Source organism: Hylaeus volcanicus, chromosome 5 (assembly GCF_026283585.1).
Source record: "Hylaeus volcanicus isolate JK05 chromosome 5, UHH_iyHylVolc1.0_haploid, whole genome shotgun sequence".
NCBI lineage: Eukaryota > Metazoa > Arthropoda > Insecta > Hymenoptera > Colletidae > Hylaeus > Hylaeus volcanicus.
In genome coordinates, this window is record NC_071980.1 from 5,061,732 (window position 1) to 5,081,046 (window position 19,315).

The window sequence follows — 19,315 nt, forward strand, 5'->3', positions numbered from 1 at the left end:
TCGAAGGCTATCCACCTATCAAGGTATTATTACTAAATTAAACTGACACCTTAATAATTTTTAATAAATATATACATAAAACCGGTTTTACGGTTTTTGTAAATATTGGAGAATGTTATTAGGAATAATGATACTGTGGGTGTCTAGTGTTTGCTTGATGATGTTGATCGTTACTTAAGAGGTTAATATGTTTGTAGTTACAGCGTGTTAACGGTCTATCAACATTTTATCAAGTTTATGTATTAAAGCAATCAGGGTAAACGATATGCTGATACGATCGAATAATTGCTCGCTGTGTATAAAGTCGACGTTAATCGGTTCCAGGTAAGCGTGAAATTACTGTAATTTTATAGTTATACGATTTCCTTCTTACAGTGATTTAATTCTGTTTAAAATATCCTTTCAAGAATTACAAGATACCACAATCAAGTTATTTCCATTTTTCTTTACAAGAAGAATTAGGGATACAAAAGATTTTCCGAAAGAGATTTAGGATTTTGTGTTTTAATAAAACAAGTGGTATGGAATACATTTATTTATTTTAAATGAAAGTAATAATTAAACGTGAATGATGATGTTTACGTGACAGACTTATTGTGTTGTTTAAAAACAAAACTCAAAATTTTCATTTACCTTCAATACTAAAACGACGGTGAAGAGAAATGAATTAACATAACGATTGCACTGTAACAAAGTTCTCAAAACTTCCCTCGACTTGACAAAGCAGTTCAATAATTGCAAACCCTTGCAAAAGTTCATTTAATCTATCAAAACCACGAAAACCGGTATAAGGCAGTGTTCACAATTTTTGGAACTTCCATCCCCCTCAATCGACGCCATAAACTCCAGTTAGGAAATTTTATGAGACATTAAAGCGTCGGTGAATCCTCTAGCAGTCCTCCTAAGGATAATTATCAGGTTGTCCCAAAAGTTTCTTTCGCAACTTACACTCAGTTGTTATATAAATAGACAACCTTATCTCTCAGTAGTTAGAATGTTCGCATATAATTCAGTAATGAAATATAAAACATAAAATATTACGTGTATGCTACTTATGAATAAAACGAAAAGAAACTTTTAGGACAACCTAATAGCAATGTTCATATTCAGCGCATAATCACCGGACGCAATGTAACTCGCGTTAGGGTCCGAGATTGCGCATTGTCGGATATAGATAAACATTGACGACTAATAGGTCAGGAATATCAAAGTGTAACAATTTTTATTTCACGAATTCCTCGAGGGCAATTAATCCACCCGCAGTTTACGAACACTTAGGTGTCGTGGTCCACCGCGGGTTCTCTGTAACCGCTTTTAGGTTCCCTTCGAAGTTCCCTAATGACCATGGATCTGGTGGACTCGTATCGCGGTATGTCGGAATCCTCATCGTCGGATGAGTGACCGTCGTAAACCGTGCGTCTTCTTCTTTTTTTCTTAGCACTAGGTGTCTGCGGCCTGGTTCGAAGCTTCCCGGTTGAAGAATCCACAGAATCGCTTAGCACGCTGTGTTTTCTGGGTCTTCGCGCCACAGAGGTCCTGGACGTCGTTTGGCTGACAACCTGTGGTACCTCAGAGGCTACGTTACCAACAGATGCGTTTATTTCCCTCTTAATTCTTTCTTGTCGACGTCCCTCCCTCCTCAGCCAATCGTCCTCGCTGTAAATCCTCGTCTTTATCCTCCTAGTTCTCCTCTGCTTCGTCCTCAGGTTGTCAGCGGAACCCATGACGCGAACGGATGATGTATCTGCAGAGATTTCGTCCAGGTTGTCCAGAGAACGAGCCAGTCGCGGCATCTGTATGGCCTCTTCGTAACTGGGAGGTCCTAGTAACTCCAGCGGATGGATTCTGGGCTCTGGTTGACGTTCGACGCGTTCTTCTCGTTGTCGTTCAGTATGAACCCTGTGGAACACGCATTGAATAAAAGTATTTGCTTCGTAAAAAGTGTTGCGATAGATTTTTTGATTTTTTTTTTTTTTTTGATAATATGGATTTTTATGTCTTGGAATACTGTAGGTAACTTCTATTGTCTCTGCTGGTAACATTGGCACCTCGAAGTCAGGAGTGTGCTTGGGTAGTGCAGTATTCAGGTAAGATAGGTTTCTTAGTTATTCTGTGTGGGTAATATCGTATACTGTATGTACCTCATAAACTACATTACCAACATTATTTTAAACAGTATTATTTTAAACATGTTCTAGGTATAACATGATCCAGGTAGAAAGGATTATAAGATACTCAAGCAAAAATCATTGATCCCTACCTCCTTCGTCTCAGCAGTCTCAGTGCCTCCAGCTGTTGTCTTTGATCTAGGGCCCTCCTCTTCATTCTTATCATGTGCCTGAAGGAGATGAAACTTCCGGATAGAACTATGACAGTGAGGATGACGATCAGCACGAAGCCCCAGGACCTGTCTTTGTTAAAGGGTCCATTCCAGGCGTCGAAACAAGCACTCTCCCAGGAGTAACCTGACATGTTCGCCGGAGTCTGGCAAATCAAACTCGTCGACAAAGTCTTGGCAGGCAATTCCGTCAGATAATTGAACAAGTGGGCCAATTCCTTGCAGTCGCATCGCCAAGGATTGTCCCCTAGTTTGATGATGTTCAAGCCTGGATTGTTTCTAAAAATGTTTGGACTCATAGCTTCAGTCAGACGGTTTCCTGAAAACGTATGGAGAGGAGGTTGAGCGAACAGGTTTTGGCAACCAATTTTTATAAGATGCTGAAATTTCGATGATTTCAGTGCCAGGAATGGAGACTACATTGAGGTGGAGGACTACATTGGATGCCAGGAATGAAGACCAGAGGATTCGAAGATGGCAGGTACGCAGATTGTACTAAGAGATTCAAAGTTGTCTAGAATATACTACAGCATGGGTTTCGATGTTTTCAGGTTGCCAGGAACGAAGACTACATTCCTCCACATCTCAGCATCAAACATTACGATCTTTAAAAAATAAATGCATCACCTGATAAGTCAATTCTTATGAGTTGAGGCAGTCGAAGGAATGTATTATTATCCACTTCCACCAGTCTGTTCCGTCGCAGATCCAGGTTCTTCAACGTCGTGGATACCAAGGGGGATGGTATCGTTTCCAATCGATTCTCAGTCAAGATGATGCTCTTTATTTTCGGCATGCCCGTCAAGAAGTTCTGGCTGAGCTTGCTGATTTGATTCGACGACAAGTCCAGCGTCATGACAGCCGACGTGAGGTTTGGAAATTCTTGTAAGTTGTTGTAGGACAGATTCAGCTGCTTCAGTTCTATGTTCTCGTGGAACGCTAGGGGATCAATCGTCTCCAGGTTGTTGGCTGACAGGTCCAACACTTGGAGCTCCACCATGCCTTCGAACGTGCTCGCGTTCAAACTTTCGAGGCTGTTCGTGTTCAAATATAGGAAACCTAGTTGTCTGTTTTTAGCGAAAATGCGATCGGGCAACAGCCGAATACTGTTGCGGGTTAATCGAGCGTGGACCAGCGATGGGAGTCCGTGGAGACCTGGTCTGTCCAGATTGCACCTAGACACGTCCAATCTCTTCAGATTTGAATGGGTCAGCGTCTCGTGTCTGGAACGAGACACGATTGGGCATCAATTATTATGTTTCATGTATCCAAGTTCTGCAATTGCAGAATTTTTATAACGAATTTTTATACATTTAGACATAGGTTTTGTAGTATATATTGGACATGAAAAATATTCTTTCAAAAATTCATCTTCCGTGTTTGTCGGATATTTTCATTTACGATAGACTTTGAATTCCTTAACTACATTTAATTTATTTTTTAGCTACGACATATTTTCATCGGAGTTTTGTTCGGTTACCTGGTACTGTAGACTAACGTGGGATTGTTGGCCATCCGAAGCTCTTCAAGCTCTGGAAATCCGCTGAAAGTATCGGGACTTAAGAAATTCAAAAGGCAGTCGGACATATCGAGCCACCGTAGTTTTGGACTCCGTGCTTTCTGAATGAATTTCAAAGGGTTTCCTGCCAAGCTTAGTGTCGTTAATGCGGGAAGACCGTCCAGAGATGTATTACTAAATTCTCGTATTTCTATCGAATGAAAGCGCATTAAAAAAGTTAGTAACGTTCGTCAAAGTGTACATTCTGCTGCGAAAATATTCGTCGAAAAATGGACCATTTGTTAAATCGTACAGAAGTTCACTTTAACCCTAGAAATTATATTTTGGATATTTTTTAGATAGAATTGCATTAATAATAAATAGAATGAAACACTGTCGTACCGCAATGAGTGACGCTCAAAACTTCGAGTCCACCGTTTACCAAATCCTCCAAGCTGGATAACGGATTCTTAGATAGATAGAGAAACTTCAGGGCCGGAAGTTGCCTCACAGAACTAATGTCAACTATCGTGTGTATTTGGTTCCAGCTCAGGTCCAACTTCTTTAGGCTCTTCAGGTTACTAATGTCCTCGGGCAACGAACTCAGCCTGTTCTTGGATAGAATCAGGTACTGCAGATCTATCAATCGATTAATGTCACTCGTGATATCCGTTAACAGGTTGTTCGATAAATTTAATTGCTCCACCTAAAATGCAATAAAAACAAGCTCGTTCAACAAAAAGATCTATTTCGCTTTCAGAATCTACGACTGTGAGGATTGAATTTAAATTTGGCAACACAAAGACAATATACTCGTGAATTATACTCGTCGATTATAAATTGATTTTACTTTACGTAGAATCTCAATCATAATTCTCCATTCAAAATGTTTTCATGGGGAATTCTCAGTTTAAACGAATCTATGAATATTTTTAATGTAGAGAATACGATAGAAATTCTCAATTTAAATAATTTCCTTCTATTCAACTATGACTCGTTCTAACGATGACTCAAAAATGACTGTATTCCTTTGTTAAATCTATTCCATTGTCACCACACTTTAGAACAAATATATTGTACACTTTGGAATTGATATATTCGCGTGCATAAAAATACAACAGTGATTCACAATTAATCTCACAAGGATTATCATAAACTAATGATTCATCAGAAAATGATACTTCTTCATACCCGCGGGTAATCTATATTGCTCCAAGATCCTGTAAAATGCTATTCAGGCGACAATTTCAATTTCTACAAAACGTTCATTAATTTTCTTATTCCCAACGATAAATGGACAAGATTGCCTCGCAGTATTCTTAGCTATTCAAGTTATCTGTTAGATACCGGTGTCTTCCTTCGCTGTTTCATTTATACAGTGACTCAATCCTATTCAGAATTTCAGCAAACGACGCGATAAAGTACCGCAAAAATGTCTGCCAAGCAGCCATCATGCTAGTTCACTCCAAGTAGCGTCCTACGAGTGCCGAGATCTTTCATGCTCAAGAGGATCGGACGAAGATGTAAGTAACAAGTGCAATTATGTTGGGGATATCGTTAAACAAATGCAAATGGTCAAAATACTAATGTTGACTATTGTATTAAAATTATCACTGAATCGAAGTAATGGCTTTTGAGGCTTAGGGGTTCAGGCATAAGCCTGTACCCAACTTCAGGATGAACAATGAATAATTATTATGACAGGAAAGGGAAGTTTCTAAAGAATCTACATAGTCAACTAAACTTGCTCTTATGGTTATCACAAACAATGTTTCTAAGAATCTAAATATTAACTTGGAGGTTTCGTCAAAATTTGTTGAAAACAAAAATATTAGCTAAACTTTTCTGTACCTCTTTTTCCTATTCTGAGGATATAACTACAGACCTCACAGTGCCTGTTACCCAGGGGCTCACTAGACCTAACTCCAGCACTGAACTGTTGAAGCAGGTTAGCTGCTGCTAACTATCGTGCTCAAACCAGGGACGTCTCTAACGATTTCCACCTCTGGAAGGTCCCTAAAAATTAATTTCAAGCAACCTGACCCACCTAGCCACATAGAACATCACAATCCTCCGATGCCTACTCAACAATGAATTAACATTCTTCCTGACGTTCAAACAGCACATTTACTCGAACTGGACGTGTCCTATGTGGTCAGCTGACTCGACCATGTTGCAAAGTGAAACGTGTTTCGATTTGTCGTAGCAGGCTGAACTCGTCGGAGCCCGCAGTTTACTCACAACGTCGCTGATATTTTCGGGGAACGCCTCGAGGCCCTGTCTCGCGCACATGACAGTTCTCGGCTGTTGGCCCAAGTAGCAGGAGCATCTCCTCGGGCAGACGGTTTGGCAGACCGCCGAAGTGAGCAGAACCGAGAACGTGGCTGCTAATGTGACCAAACACCTGCCCGTCGTAATCCGTTTCTCCATGTTCACTGCTATAGGACACGATCCCTATGGAAATCACATTTTCATCGAAACGAAGACACTGGGTAACTCGATCCACTCGATTCACGTTAGTGGTCACTCATGTCCACTTAACGTCAGCGATTGCGTAACGCGCGAGATTGACCACGGTAATGGCGTCTCTTTTTTCCCCTCTTTTTTAGTGAAAAAGACGGCTTTGGCCTAGGATCGATGGCCCCGACAGTGCTTGGAACCGTCCTGAAAACTACTGAGTACTTATCTTTGATAAGTAACGCGGGATATACCGCACGATATCTCAGCAAGATAACTCGACCGCGCGGCGAGGTGAGCGCATTATTCCCCGCCGCGAACGAAAGAATTGGATAGGTATATATATGGAGAGAAGTGCACCTGTCGAATGTTTGAAAATTGACAAACTCGGTGACCTGTTACAGGGGGCAGACGGGTGTCCGAGCTGGAAATTGGTGGTTTATTCGTTTTTAAGAGGGTACGAGTGGATCGGAAATCGCGATTGATGGACTTTGGTGTTATCTAGTAAAGCTTTTACTATATAGGTATACACAAGTACATATATAAAGGTAGAATTCAAGATGTTAGATACTCTGTTTGTTTAAGTGAGACTATCCGTTTTACTACACTCTGTTTTTGTTAGTAATTCGGCTTGTGTAGAATTTTATTTTGGTGTAAGATCAATATTACATTCTAAATGAGCTCAATTCGTAATAAAACTGTATAATTTATTTTACATTCGATCGTTCTTTAATTATTCAAACAGGCGTTCAAAATATTCACAAATAATTTCTTCGAACTTGAATCACTTATCAATGAATCTGTCCCATCTGACCCGCTTATAAGTTACTTTCATCGTTAGTTGGTGTGCCTACGTATATTTCTGTATTCCACGAGTAGCGAGCAACGCGAGAAAAAATCGCGTCAACCACGATTGCGAGGGCGTGACCTAACGCGCGACGTGGAACTCCGGATTTGCAAAATCTCGGCGAAGGGGTTGGTTTAATATCAACAGGTAGAGGTAGCGTGTCCTTGTCCCTACTGGATAAGCCGTTGGCTAAGCGCCGGCGCTGGCTAAACCGCTCGCACCCTCCCGAGAGGGTGTGACCTATCATCCCTATTGGACCAACCGGACGTGTGAAAAAGAGAGAGACACAGTCCTGCGCGGATAAGGCCTTTTTAAATCTACGGACAGGAAGGGTGGAGCCCTTATCTCGCCCCTGGCTGCTCTGTGGTCAGAGGGCAGTTCGTTGTTCTCCGATTCCACACCTGGCAGTATGTACTCATGTACAGTATGTACAGTATGTAGAAAATTATGAGTACGTACAATGCGCTATGGAATGTTGGAAAAATTACCGAGGATTGATTTTCTTTTTTAAAAGAAATTTCCTATGCTCGGTAACCTCATATTAACAAAATACATATTAACAAAATTCACGAGGTCTCGTGTTCCATTAGAAATCTTCTTGCTGAATTATGACTTGTTCTAATATTGATATTCCTGTCACCGGTGTTTAGATACGCCTTATCGCTGTAATTCCGAGCCGTGGTTGACCCATCCACTGAGAAGTCCTCAGACACGGTCCTGTCGGATCGAAGCAACGATAAAAAGAGGTCGTAATACAGCGGGAGTGGTTGGGGAAAGGAGAAAATATCCGCATGGGTCAGCCAAGAGAGACTTAGACCGAAGAGATGGCCGCCTCAATATCGGCTTTCCGGATACTTGAGGTATTTATCTAATGCCTTATATTTTCCACTGGACTGCCCTGTTCGAATTTCAATTCGCGTTTTCGCTGAGATTCGCATGCGCTTCTTCGCTGCAAACCCTCTCTTCATTCTTCATTTTCAAACCGATAGGAACATATCACAGTTATGTTAGATCACCACGTATATTCGTGCTGTAGATCGTGTTTCTTATAAATACTATTTTTACAGGAACCTCCTAATTAATTTTAGTATATCGACTTCTCTTATTTGAGCATTACTTCAGAAACGTGGAAAAAGATTGTCGGTATACGTCGATTACATTTTTTCATAACATTTAAATGTATGTTTCGTATATCAATTTGAACAGCAGAAGTGGCTCGAACTCGTGGGGGTGACCTAATAAATTATACACGTACCGAGAGGGCAGAATTTCAGTGGTCGAGAAAAAAGAACCCCGGAGTCACGATGCTGGTTACTCGAAGGCATCTGTGCGCGGGGGTTTGATTATCACCCTGTATCGATTTCCCATTGCTGATTTTAAAGCGCCGTCGACGGCCACTGCAGCGGGTTGTTGTAATTAAAAGTCGATAAAGTTGTATACCCGAGAAATACGAGCGGTGGCGCGAATCGTAAAATTCGCGTCGATACATAATATTCGATATCCAGGATAAATAATATTTCAGGTGGACAGGCGTGAATTCGTAACATTGTGTTTATGAATCGATGGGGGATGGGAAGGATCTAAGAAGAGCAATTGAAAGCGAAATGGAAGGATGGTCAGTACTCCTTGTTATTTCTAAACATGATTCGTATCGTATAGTCTAATTTTGTCATCGAGTACAAGAGTCTTTGACGAACAATAATAACTACTTCTCTTTTGCTTGTTGAATTTATCAAGAATAGGAATCTGAAGCCCTCTTGAATTCTACTCGTAAGAGTTCTTACTTTTAAGAACCTCTTCTCTAGGGTTTTCGTTCCCAACGCCTGAAACGTCTTCAAGATATCTAACCCATCGCTAGGGCTCTTTAATATCTATAACCTCCTAGGTCACCTTCAACCCTCGAAAGCAAGATTTTTATCAAAACTAGTTTCGAGAGTTCTCAAGGACCTCACAAGACCTTTAACTTTTCCATTCCAGTGAAACCCAAAACAACACCAAAGGTGTCCAACCTGTGGCACAAACGATCAGCAAACATCTTTCTCCAAGGCTGATGCGGAATAACACGTTGCAACAGAGGGTTAACGATTCGAGAACACGAAGGGGGAGTAACTTTACCGGAGCGTCTCCCGGTGTGAAATCAGACGTTGCAGCGAAGCTATTGTCCTCTTCGAAGGCAGGTGGGTTGGGAAAAATTCATCGTGCGAACCAGCTATCGAGGCCCAGCTGTGCTAAACAGTCGCTAGGAGAAGATATAACGTCGCTACTATCTGCACCCTTGGGGTAGACTCTGGCCCCGTACGTCTACGTGCACAGCACTCTTTCTATATATTTTTAACGCCTTCATTTCCGGCCGCGTTGGGACACCGGAAATAGCGGGACGATACCTCGCGGTGTTTCAGGTATTGATCAGTTCGAGGACTGGGTACCACCCACCCGCCCCGTGGAGGGGGTGGGACGAGGCGGTGGGAGAGGGTTGCACACTCTGCAGCCTGGAGGTTTCGACCCCTGCAACCGATCCCCCTCCATGTCGCCCTCCCCGACGGGCATCGGCGTCTCTCGTGACGCCCCCGTCCGCCTACGCCGACCCTCAACCCCCAAGTCACCCTCTCACCACGGCCCCCCAACCGCCAACGAGCCATCGAAGACGAATCTTTAGATATCTCTCCGTCGTCTCCGCTTGGATCCTCCGGGTTACGCTCGGGTAGGCCGCGAGGAAATAAAACGGGAACTAGTTTGCATCGGTGTCGTCGCTTTGCGAGCTTCTTCCCCGAACCTCGGAGGAAATTCGGGGGATTTACCGGAGCCGCTTCTTGGTCTGTTTAATTGGAAACGCTGCTCGGAGGATCGGAGACTGTAACCGTCGAGCGGGATGGTTGTTGTTTCGAGTATTGTTGATTCGGATTTTCTGGGCGCGATGGGTTTTAAGGGAATTGGTTTGGAGGGGTAGCTTGGAATGGGGGTAGTTGAGGATTAGGTAGATTAAACTGCAGTTGACCTGTGAGTAGCTTAAAGATTCTAGTCGTAACGTTCTCGACAAAAATTTTCCAACAAGTTTTTAAATACACAACACACGTCCGTTACTTCAACTTAAAACCACCCTACAGTAAAACTGTCCCCATATTTGACCCAGTCCAACAATCGAGTTACTCAGTCATCCTCCGTGCCAGAAACGGAAAAGGATACATTCCGGTGGGGGGTTGTACACCAGAGCATCGAGATTTGAAAGTGATTTTATTTTCCCTAAAGCAACCCCCGCCCCCGCGGCGGCCCTTACGCTCGGTTATAAATAACAGCTTATCTTTTGTCGGCTTCAACGCCACCACGACTCTGTACAAAGCCAAACTCCGCTCCCTGGCGACCCTTCCCGCCACCTTTTATGCCTTGTAAGGGGTCGCGCGAAAGAAGACGTCTTTCGAAACGTGCGCCCGTAATTGCTATGGCATGTATCCGAATTAAATCCAGCGGTTTGTCGCGTGGTCCTTTACGCATCGGGAATCTCGCACAGGTTTGCGCAATATTCTATTCGGTGAACCCTGGGAGGATTATTTCAGGGATTATTCTAGTCTAGGACGTTCGTAAATCGATTTTTGTTTAGGTATTTACATTATACTTATACATTACATTATTGATATAGTTTGTTTTTGAGTCATCGTAAGCCCCTGGCAGGTCCAGTAGAATGTGGCGATCATAGTCAGACTCGGCGCCTGTATGCAGGCAAGCTCCATGCAGCAGCGCATTCGTTAGTTTCTGAGTCTGTGCATAAAGTTCACTTGACCATTCTACTGTTTCGGTAGAAGTCTTCGAAATCAATTGAAGAAGTTCGACTAAATTAAATAATAGTTTTGATATAATCGAATGAACTTTACCTTTAATAGATCTAGACTCTATGTCACGCGAAACAAATCACGTCCCAATTTCTCCAGAATTAATTCCTCAAGGCTATTCCCAGTAAAATAAAAGAATACTAAATACAGAATACTAAATACCATCGCCTAAATACTCGTAGCGGTGCCGAACACCGTCCCTTTTAAAATTTCTTCATCGACACCCACCATCGCTGCTACAACGCGGAACTAGCTTAAGTGTGGGTAGATTTCACGGTGATATTTGAATGGATGCCGGCTATTCGTGGTTCGGTGCGTCCTTAACAAGATCAGAGACACCGAGGCGCGGAACCCCCTGGCGAGGATGAGATGCAACGTACACTGCGAGACAGGCGCGTGTCCGTGTCCCCAAGGCTGCACGTACACGTCACCAGGGTGTATAGGATTCGGCCTGTGACACCCGGCACATCTGTCGGTGCTCCCAAACTACGGAAGAAGAGACGAGGTGGATCGTGGGAGTAAGGGACACGCGAAACCTCAGCGTCCTCCGTGTTTCCGTAGCATTGTTTAATCGTCGTCCGGGTCTATCCTTCGTTCGCTGTCGTTCGCGTCTCCTTGTCCTCGTCATCTTTCCTCGGGCCGTGTCTCTTTCTGTTACGTAGTCGCGGAAAGTTTTCACTCGAATACGGTAGGGGTGGTCTGTAATCCTGAGACGCGATCGTCTACACGTGGGTGACGATTAGAGGACCCAGGTGTCGAAGGAAGCGGGACGACAAAGAGGAAAACGGCGGAGGTGAGCTAGGGAGGGTGAACTTTGGGCGCAGATCTAAATTGAACCCGAAGCATCGATTTAACGAGAGGCAAATGCATAAAATTGCTTTGTGTTTGGAGACGCGGATAGATTGGGAACACCTGTGACAGGTAAGCACGTATCTCTATGTTGGCGATGAAGAATACGGGATGATGTTGACTTTGATGGCGATGAAGAATAAATCATGAAGATGCCTATGATAGTGACGAAAATACATTATGACAATGACGAATACACCTTGAAGACGATGGCCATAACTACGTTCTACAACAAAAAATAATAACCTGTTGGAAAATCGACGATGTAGCAATAGGGTTGTGGCAATTGCTCCCCCGCACCCCCTACGCCGCCGTGTCAGAGCATTCCGCGAGGATGAGCATATTTCACAGCGCTATCTAGGAACCCTGGCGCGCATCCGAACACGCCTAAAGAGTCGAAAAGATTGCGTCGTCTACGGGCAGGCGACATGCCAATCTTGCTCGATGCTTTTTATTGCCGCGATAAGCGGTTGTCCTGTCTGCTTCCATCCCCCGCGTCCCTCGAGGAAACACCCGGCGAAACGTTACGAATGTAATCTTTACTTCTGCGATGCTTCTTAATGGACGCTGGGTCTTCTTGGAGGCGCGTAACACGCGCCGACAGAGTTTGAATCTCCTACAGATTTGACAGAGCGTATCTTCTTTACGACGCGATGGGAAAGAATGAGGATCGAGAGGAATGACGAAGGAGTGGGTTTAAAATTCGAGAATGCTTATGATGATGACATGGTGGTTATGGTGGCCGCGGATGTTTGTGTAAATTTGAATTTTCACATTCCCAGAAAAATAATTTCACGTTAATTCTGTATTCGAAATAATTTTTATTTACAAATATCGAATCACTCGAATGGGTATCATTATGATCGTTGTACAGGCACGTATAGTATTATTTATGGAAAGCTTGCTCGTCCTATTCAGCAGCGATGTCTTCTCCCCCCAGAAGCACCGTTTTTATTTATCGTTTACTTACGACGATATCATTGTAATTACTCGAAGCAAAGTAATAAAACGCGTGCACATGCACGGGACCCAGAAACGTATATTAATGAATATGAGAATCGATAAACAGATTTGTAGCATTTTTAATTTATACACAACACGATATCGTGTTGACGATTTTAGACGATATGTCTAAAAGGTTACCTCTGGAAATTGTCGCCAGTATTCTACTGGTTCCCCGTCGAGTATACGTTACAGGCTACTGAAAAATCTAATTGAATTTATTACAAACTGTTTTCATTAAAATCAATTACGCTTCCGTGGTACAGTGGCGCGCAACCCCTAAATAGGTCAAATACAGAGGGATGTTCTGCTGGTCAATTTAATTTCAATTTAGCGTAGTACAAAAATTATTTGAAAATATATAAATAAAGTCAAATGAGTGCCAAGGCAATCTGATACGGCGGTGAAAGTATTGGATAAATATGAAGTACCTGGAATATTCTATGTTGAATATTACCACGATATTATTATGTTACGTTAAAATAATAAAAACATATAATATCATAATGTCTTGTTAATTCTTTACATGATATAATAATGTATATTACATATATATAGATAATTAACAAGGCATTATAATATTTTGTATTCATATCTGGCAAGCATCGATAAGCACATTTATTTTGTTACAAAAGACCTTACTTTCGGCGGTGTTTATGCAAATTCGATGGATGGCGCCTACGTAATGCCTGAAGCTTTCCCGTAACGAGCCAATCAGGACGTTTAGCGATTAAGTCGCGCAGTGCCGCAAAATTGAACTTACAGGATGCCTCGACAGTTCTTCGAGACTTGGAAACTTCGAGCCGTGTCTGCCTGTAAACCCCCGTCCGGAAGCCTCCAACTTTTTCCTTGGATACGATAAACAACCTTGTCTATCATTCAACAGTGAGCGCATTAGAACGTATTAGTTAGCGTCAATGCGTAGTGTCTTCAGCATGGAATGCTTGCTTTTTCGATCAAAAATATTACGACTGTATTTTAAAAATTATATTTCTTTAATAACCAAAGCTTCTTTGAAACAGTGGCCTTCGAATGGATTATATAAAACAATTCATAGATTTTAATTTAAACCACGATTATAATTATTCCAAGTGTCCAACGTCGGAGACAATGACAATTGAAAATCTGGAAATCATCCTCGTCAGGTTCATACCGACTGGTGTATAAAGGATTAGACGCGTTTGGGCGGCGGCAGTTATTTTCAATTACCCTTCGACCCCCTTCGGTTGCGCCCCGACCCCATCGCTTGAAGCGTAGCCTGGCCCGCTCAGGGGCATATAATGTATGCGAGATAAAGGCCGGAGAGGCGCCATCGTAGACTAAGATATTACAGAGGAATGGTATAAGGTGTGGAAGGTGGTGGCTGGGGGAGTCGGTTCCAGGGTGCTGGCTACAGCCGGGCGGGGAAAGGGGTGCCCATAACTTATCGCAGATTTAAGGCTCTTAGACTTAAGGGACTCTAATAATAATATAGCGCCATTCCAGCACCGTTATATGGAATTCTGGTGCGCGTACAGTCAGGAATTCGAAAAAGTATTGCAGAGTAACCGCGTCGGACGGACGGGACCTCTCAGCTGGTAGATTGTTTAATGGTATTTCCTTCCCATGATCCACGTTTGGGTATTGAAATGGTGGTTCAGTAAACAGGTCCCACTTGGAGAAAGAAAAACAGACATATTAATGATTCGTTCTAGGTTCATCGATGAGACATCCAGAGGTCCTGCTTCAGACTTCGGGACGCATCGTGATAATCTAGAGGGATTGAGTGACGTGAGAACACAGCCATTACAGCATTAATTCTTTCTAGATCCACCAGTGCATTCATCAACGAGGCATCCTGCTTCTCAAGTCTTTGCACTCTTGTGGCAGAGTCGCTATGCTCGCCACGAACGCTTCCTGAGGGAGTAGCTCGTGGGACAACGCGATTCACCGTCCGACATCCGGATCCCCCTTGTTCCGGGTATCGGGACGACAGCATCCTTGTTCTCGCCGAGATAGAACTCGAAGGGGTGGAGGGGAGGGGGTGGTGGTGGCGGCGGTGTACGGAACGTCTACGTGTAAGCTTGAAGGGTGGTTTATGTATCGCGGGGGCAAGATATCCGATGATTTAGCTGCGGTCTCGAGGCCGTTCCGTCGAGTGTGCTACGCGCCGGGAGTATCTTCTTATCTCGCGGCTGGCCGCAGTAACCGCGCTGTAATCTTTTATTAATTCGGCGACTTATGAAATTTATCGCGGCTTTTGTTTACGGTAGCGCCACGATGTCTTAAATTTTCCCATTTGTTGCCCGTTCTTCTCTACCTTTGCATTATCTGTCCCGCCGACACAGTTCCCGCCACGCTCGCCGCGGGGAGCGTAGCTTCCGAATGAAAACCCGTCACCTTACCTCGAAGCGATTCGATGTTGCCGGTTGGAGGACGCGAAGAAATAGTTTCTTCGGGGGAAACTGCTGTGCTAGACGCGAAAGGAGACGTTTCAGGGATGCTGGTCAGAGATCACTGCTGTCACGTGGGTCTCCGAGATATCTGTATTTACTTATTATTACCAGATAAGATGCGGGCGTAGACCGATGGACAAATATCTGGGTTTGGTATTAATTGGCAGGCAGGACACTTTGATAGGTATTCCAGGGAAGACCAGAAGCTTCGCTTTGATGTCGAAAATACGGTCCATTTCGTACGGGAGAGCGCAATTAATTAACCGACGATAAAGAGGGTGAACTTACGTGTCCGAGAGTTACGTGATCAAGACTGTCCTAAGTCGCGTGATTTCGATCATCGTTTGGATTTTTATTGGTCAGAGAAATTTAATTGCATTGTAACATTGATACTTCTTTTTTTCCTTATATTGGATTTATTAATTCGTTCATAATCGAGGCCGTACAAAAGCTTCAAAGATGTTAACGCGAATCTAACATAAACTGTTCTTATAGCAATGCAATTTCTTCCCTACAGGTCTTATAGATAATTTTCTTGTAAAAGAATTATAATATAACAATCGTTGCAGTATAATATAAATGAAATTGTAGTCAGTGTATTTAATACAGCCAAGAGCATCTTCTTCATGAAGAACGATTAACCATTCCACTTTAAACGAAATACCCTGTAGACATACTGGCAAGAAACGACACCTTATTTTTCCCAAACGCTAGACCAGCCTAGTCAACGACAGGATCGAGAGAAGAAAAAAGGTAACGGCCACGAAGAGCACGTAGAAGACGAAGACGACGAGGAAGGTAGCCGAAGATACAGCGGCCACCAGAGGCGGTGATCTATGGTGGGATTACCGGTGGCGGTATTTCTTCATAACCGTTTCTTCGGGTTGCTTCTCTTTTCTCTTCTTCGTCGTTCCCACCGGGTTCGGGCTGGCCCCACTCCCAAGCCTGTCCCTGCGATTCCCGCGTCTTTCCTTCTTCGGCTCTGCCTATATCTCCCTACGACGGTACGTATACACCCCGTGCTCTATGCTCCGCTCAGCTCGCGGGGGGTTGTATCTTAATAACATTCATGAGCTCAGATATACCCGCCAGATTTATTGCCCCGACACCCGCGGATTCAGCGAAGCCCTGTAACCGACCATCCCCTCCCCTCTCTGCTGCCTTCTTCTTCTTCCGTCGAAGTTTCGTTCCTCCTCGTCCAAGGGCGAAGCTTCTTCTTCTCCCCGTGGTTCCGGGATCTTCCTCGTTCCCGTCATTCCTGGCACCGTGGAACCGCGATTTTTCCACGCGGTTATTATTTATCGAGACCACGCGCACGCGGCGAGTACACGCAAGGGATTAAGGGGGACTATTCCTTCGGAGAGAACGATTTCCTCGGTCGCAAATAACTTGGATCGCGGGTGCTTAAGATACGTATTCGATTCAGTCGTAGGAAGCGCGGAGGAACTGCGATTATACGTGTTAAGCGGGGAACGTGGAGGGAATTTTTCAGTTTTAGTTCGAGTTCATATATTTTCGAGGGTGCTTAGTTTACGATTTATAGTTTACACTTTTGCACTTTACACTTTACACTTTTTATATCTAAAGATCTTATTCCAAGTTCGCAGCCATTAGCTCGCTATTATTCGCGACGAAGTTCTCTATGTTGATCTTCATAATTTTCTTTTTTCTAGTAGGCATCATCTTACTGTACAATCAATAATTAGGTTAATTGCGAGGGTGTACACCCTCTCCGCGACTTCCGTTATCTGTATGCGAAACGAAACCACCGTGGCCCTGCTTTTATCCGTTTATCAATTGAGTCTCTCCTGCGGAACTACCCCTGCCAGCCACCCCCGTTCACCCTCCCTTGCCAGTGAACGTCGACGGGTCTGTGTTTCGATATTTATGGCTCTCTGTATATTACACGCGAGCTTCGGAGCTACCACTGTCGTTATATATTCGCCATTAAATGTACACTGTCTTCGATTTACAGTCGAACCACATGAACGGTTAACGTTGAGGAGGCGTAGTTGATTATCACGCAAGTATTAACTATGACTTTTGAACAGTGTTACCCTAAATACATCAATGTTAAATAAATAAAGTATAACCTGTATTTAATCCAAACCAGTGATTAATTAATATAGTCTATCAAATAATCAGTTTCCCAATTAATTACTTGATCCTGGTTGATTCTGGGCTATACGAGTCCAATACGTATAAAAGAATAATTCGTTTTTCACTCAATCAATGAACTTATTTAATCATAATGTAACCAACAGCGACTGACGGGGAGTCTTCTTAAGAACATCCCCTCACGAGTTTCCTCCGTACAATCTCAAAGTTAACCGCCCAATTTGTACCTAAATACACGTACATGTATTCCGACGTATCCGTTTCTCTCAACGTGTCTCTCGCCGAAAGCTTAAGAAAATCTTGCTCTGATCCAGTGCATCTAGTTGCCAAAGAGCGAAGCTCGGTCGGTTGCCGGGTGCCGATTACGTCGTTTCTTGCGGGGGGGCGTCACTGCTCGCGTTTACACGTTCACGTACCCGGTCATGTGTATAGGTAATCGTGGTCTTGTAGGTGTAGTATAAGCTTCTCCCGTGCTGCGCAAGGCAATACAGATTTATTAGTATTTAGCGCAAGCTCTTTGCTTTATCGCGAGTCGCCCAGCTAAGACATCGTTGGGCGCACCTCCCAACCCACTGGTTGGTTCGCCTGACCGTCCGAAAATTTTCAATTATTTTTTCCATCCACCCACCTACCCCCGATCCCTCGATCACGACCCTTTGGCCGTGCTCGTGTCCCGTGGGATCAGCGTACCGCTCACCGTCGATTATCTTATCCGTCTGTCCGTGAAGGAGGAGCGTAGACACGGGATAGTCGTCGGACGACCGTGCGGCAGATTTAGGGTGACGTGAACAGGGGATATTCGGACATTCGAGATGTTCAGGATGTTCAAGATTTCTCGAGGTTCGTTCAAAGACGTTCAAGACACTAAGACTTGAGTCATTCAAGATATTTAAGACTCCAAAGCCACTGAAGATGTAACACGTTAAAGATATTCAAGTTGTTCAAGATGTTCGAGACACTGTATAAGACGTTTCACAGTATAAATTAAAGTGGAGCATCGAATAAACGCGGAGAAAAGAATATCCTCGACTGTAACACGAGGAAACATGCACGCAACATTCTGATTCACCCTGCGGCTTGCTGGCGGTTACATCCTCGGTCTCGAGGATACGTGTATCGGATCAGGAGGGACACGCTTGTACGCCACGACAGGGAGGACGCTGTTTGGCCAATCATGAAAAGACTAAAAGCCATTGGTATCGTATCAACAACCCCTCCGTCGAATCCTGACCTTCCAGCAGAGTGGAACCTAAGCTGTATGGAATTCTCGCTGATCCTCGTAAAAGGGGAACTAATCAGTGTTCTTGAATTTACTAGGAGCGGAACGGTCGACATTGAGCCTCATCCGTTTTTACGTTCCATTGTCGATGAGTCTTACAACGTGATCCCCCATCTTATTATTGGTAACATGCGATAATAGTTGGGAATTTTATTGTTTCAGGCTCTTGGGATAACTTACTTTATTAACCAAAGGAAATCTGTACATCCTCAAAGAAACTGAAAATGATCTCAACAAGATGTAGAATTTTTCTCAATGCCGACTTGGATAGAAAATCACCACTCACCAAAAATCAGTTGCCGACTACAAAACACGTTTAAGGGTGAGATCACCCTGTTCAAATCGTATACACTTCAGCTCTCTCTGAATATTATTTTATAAAACATCAGAACATCCCCGACCTCCTCAGAAAACTCTTCGAAAATTTCAACGTCGATACAACAGAATTTTTAGACAATTAACAAAAGAACGTGCTCCGTCCGAGATTGGCCAGTTACAGTTCCACAACGATCCCCGCCGGTAGCGGTAAAGCCGCCCCCGTCTCTTAATTGATCTATAGCCAAATATTACACGATCGGACAGAACATTAAGCCTCCAAAAGTGGCCGCTTAGTCGGTCATTGGCCAAGATCTATCGTAGAAGAAGAGTCACGAGGAGAGAAGATCATA

At 43.6% G+C, this 19,315-nt stretch overlaps 1 protein-coding gene and 1 long non-coding RNA gene across 3 annotated transcripts; one reads left to right on the forward strand and one right to left on the reverse strand.

The window, feature by feature from the left end:
- Nucleotides 1–122: 122 nt before the first annotated feature.
- On the reverse strand, nt 123–6,266 carry LOC128876362 (leucine-rich repeat protein SHOC-2). Its single transcript, XM_054122673.1, has 6 exons — nt 6,078–6,266; nt 4,239–4,542; nt 3,819–4,047; nt 2,966–3,561; nt 2,261–2,657; nt 123–1,899 (listed from the first exon to the last, which is right to left on the reverse strand). The coding sequence occupies exons 1-6, from the start codon at nt 6,264–6,266 to the stop codon at nt 1,275–1,277; spliced, it is 2,340 nt and encodes a 779-aa protein (XP_053978648.1). The 3' UTR covers nt 123–1,274.
- LOC128876364 (uncharacterized) lies at nt 4,565–6,955 on the forward strand. 2 transcript variants are annotated; one of them, XR_008457008.1, is made up of 4 exons: nt 4,565–5,359; nt 6,043–6,328; nt 6,446–6,629; nt 6,698–6,955. It is a non-coding gene; the product is annotated as an uncharacterized LOC128876364 (long non-coding RNA). The 2 variants fall into 2 exon arrangements; XR_008457009.1 differs by having other exon boundaries at nt 6,046–6,328.
- The last annotated feature ends 12,360 nt before the right edge of the window (nt 6,956–19,315 follow it).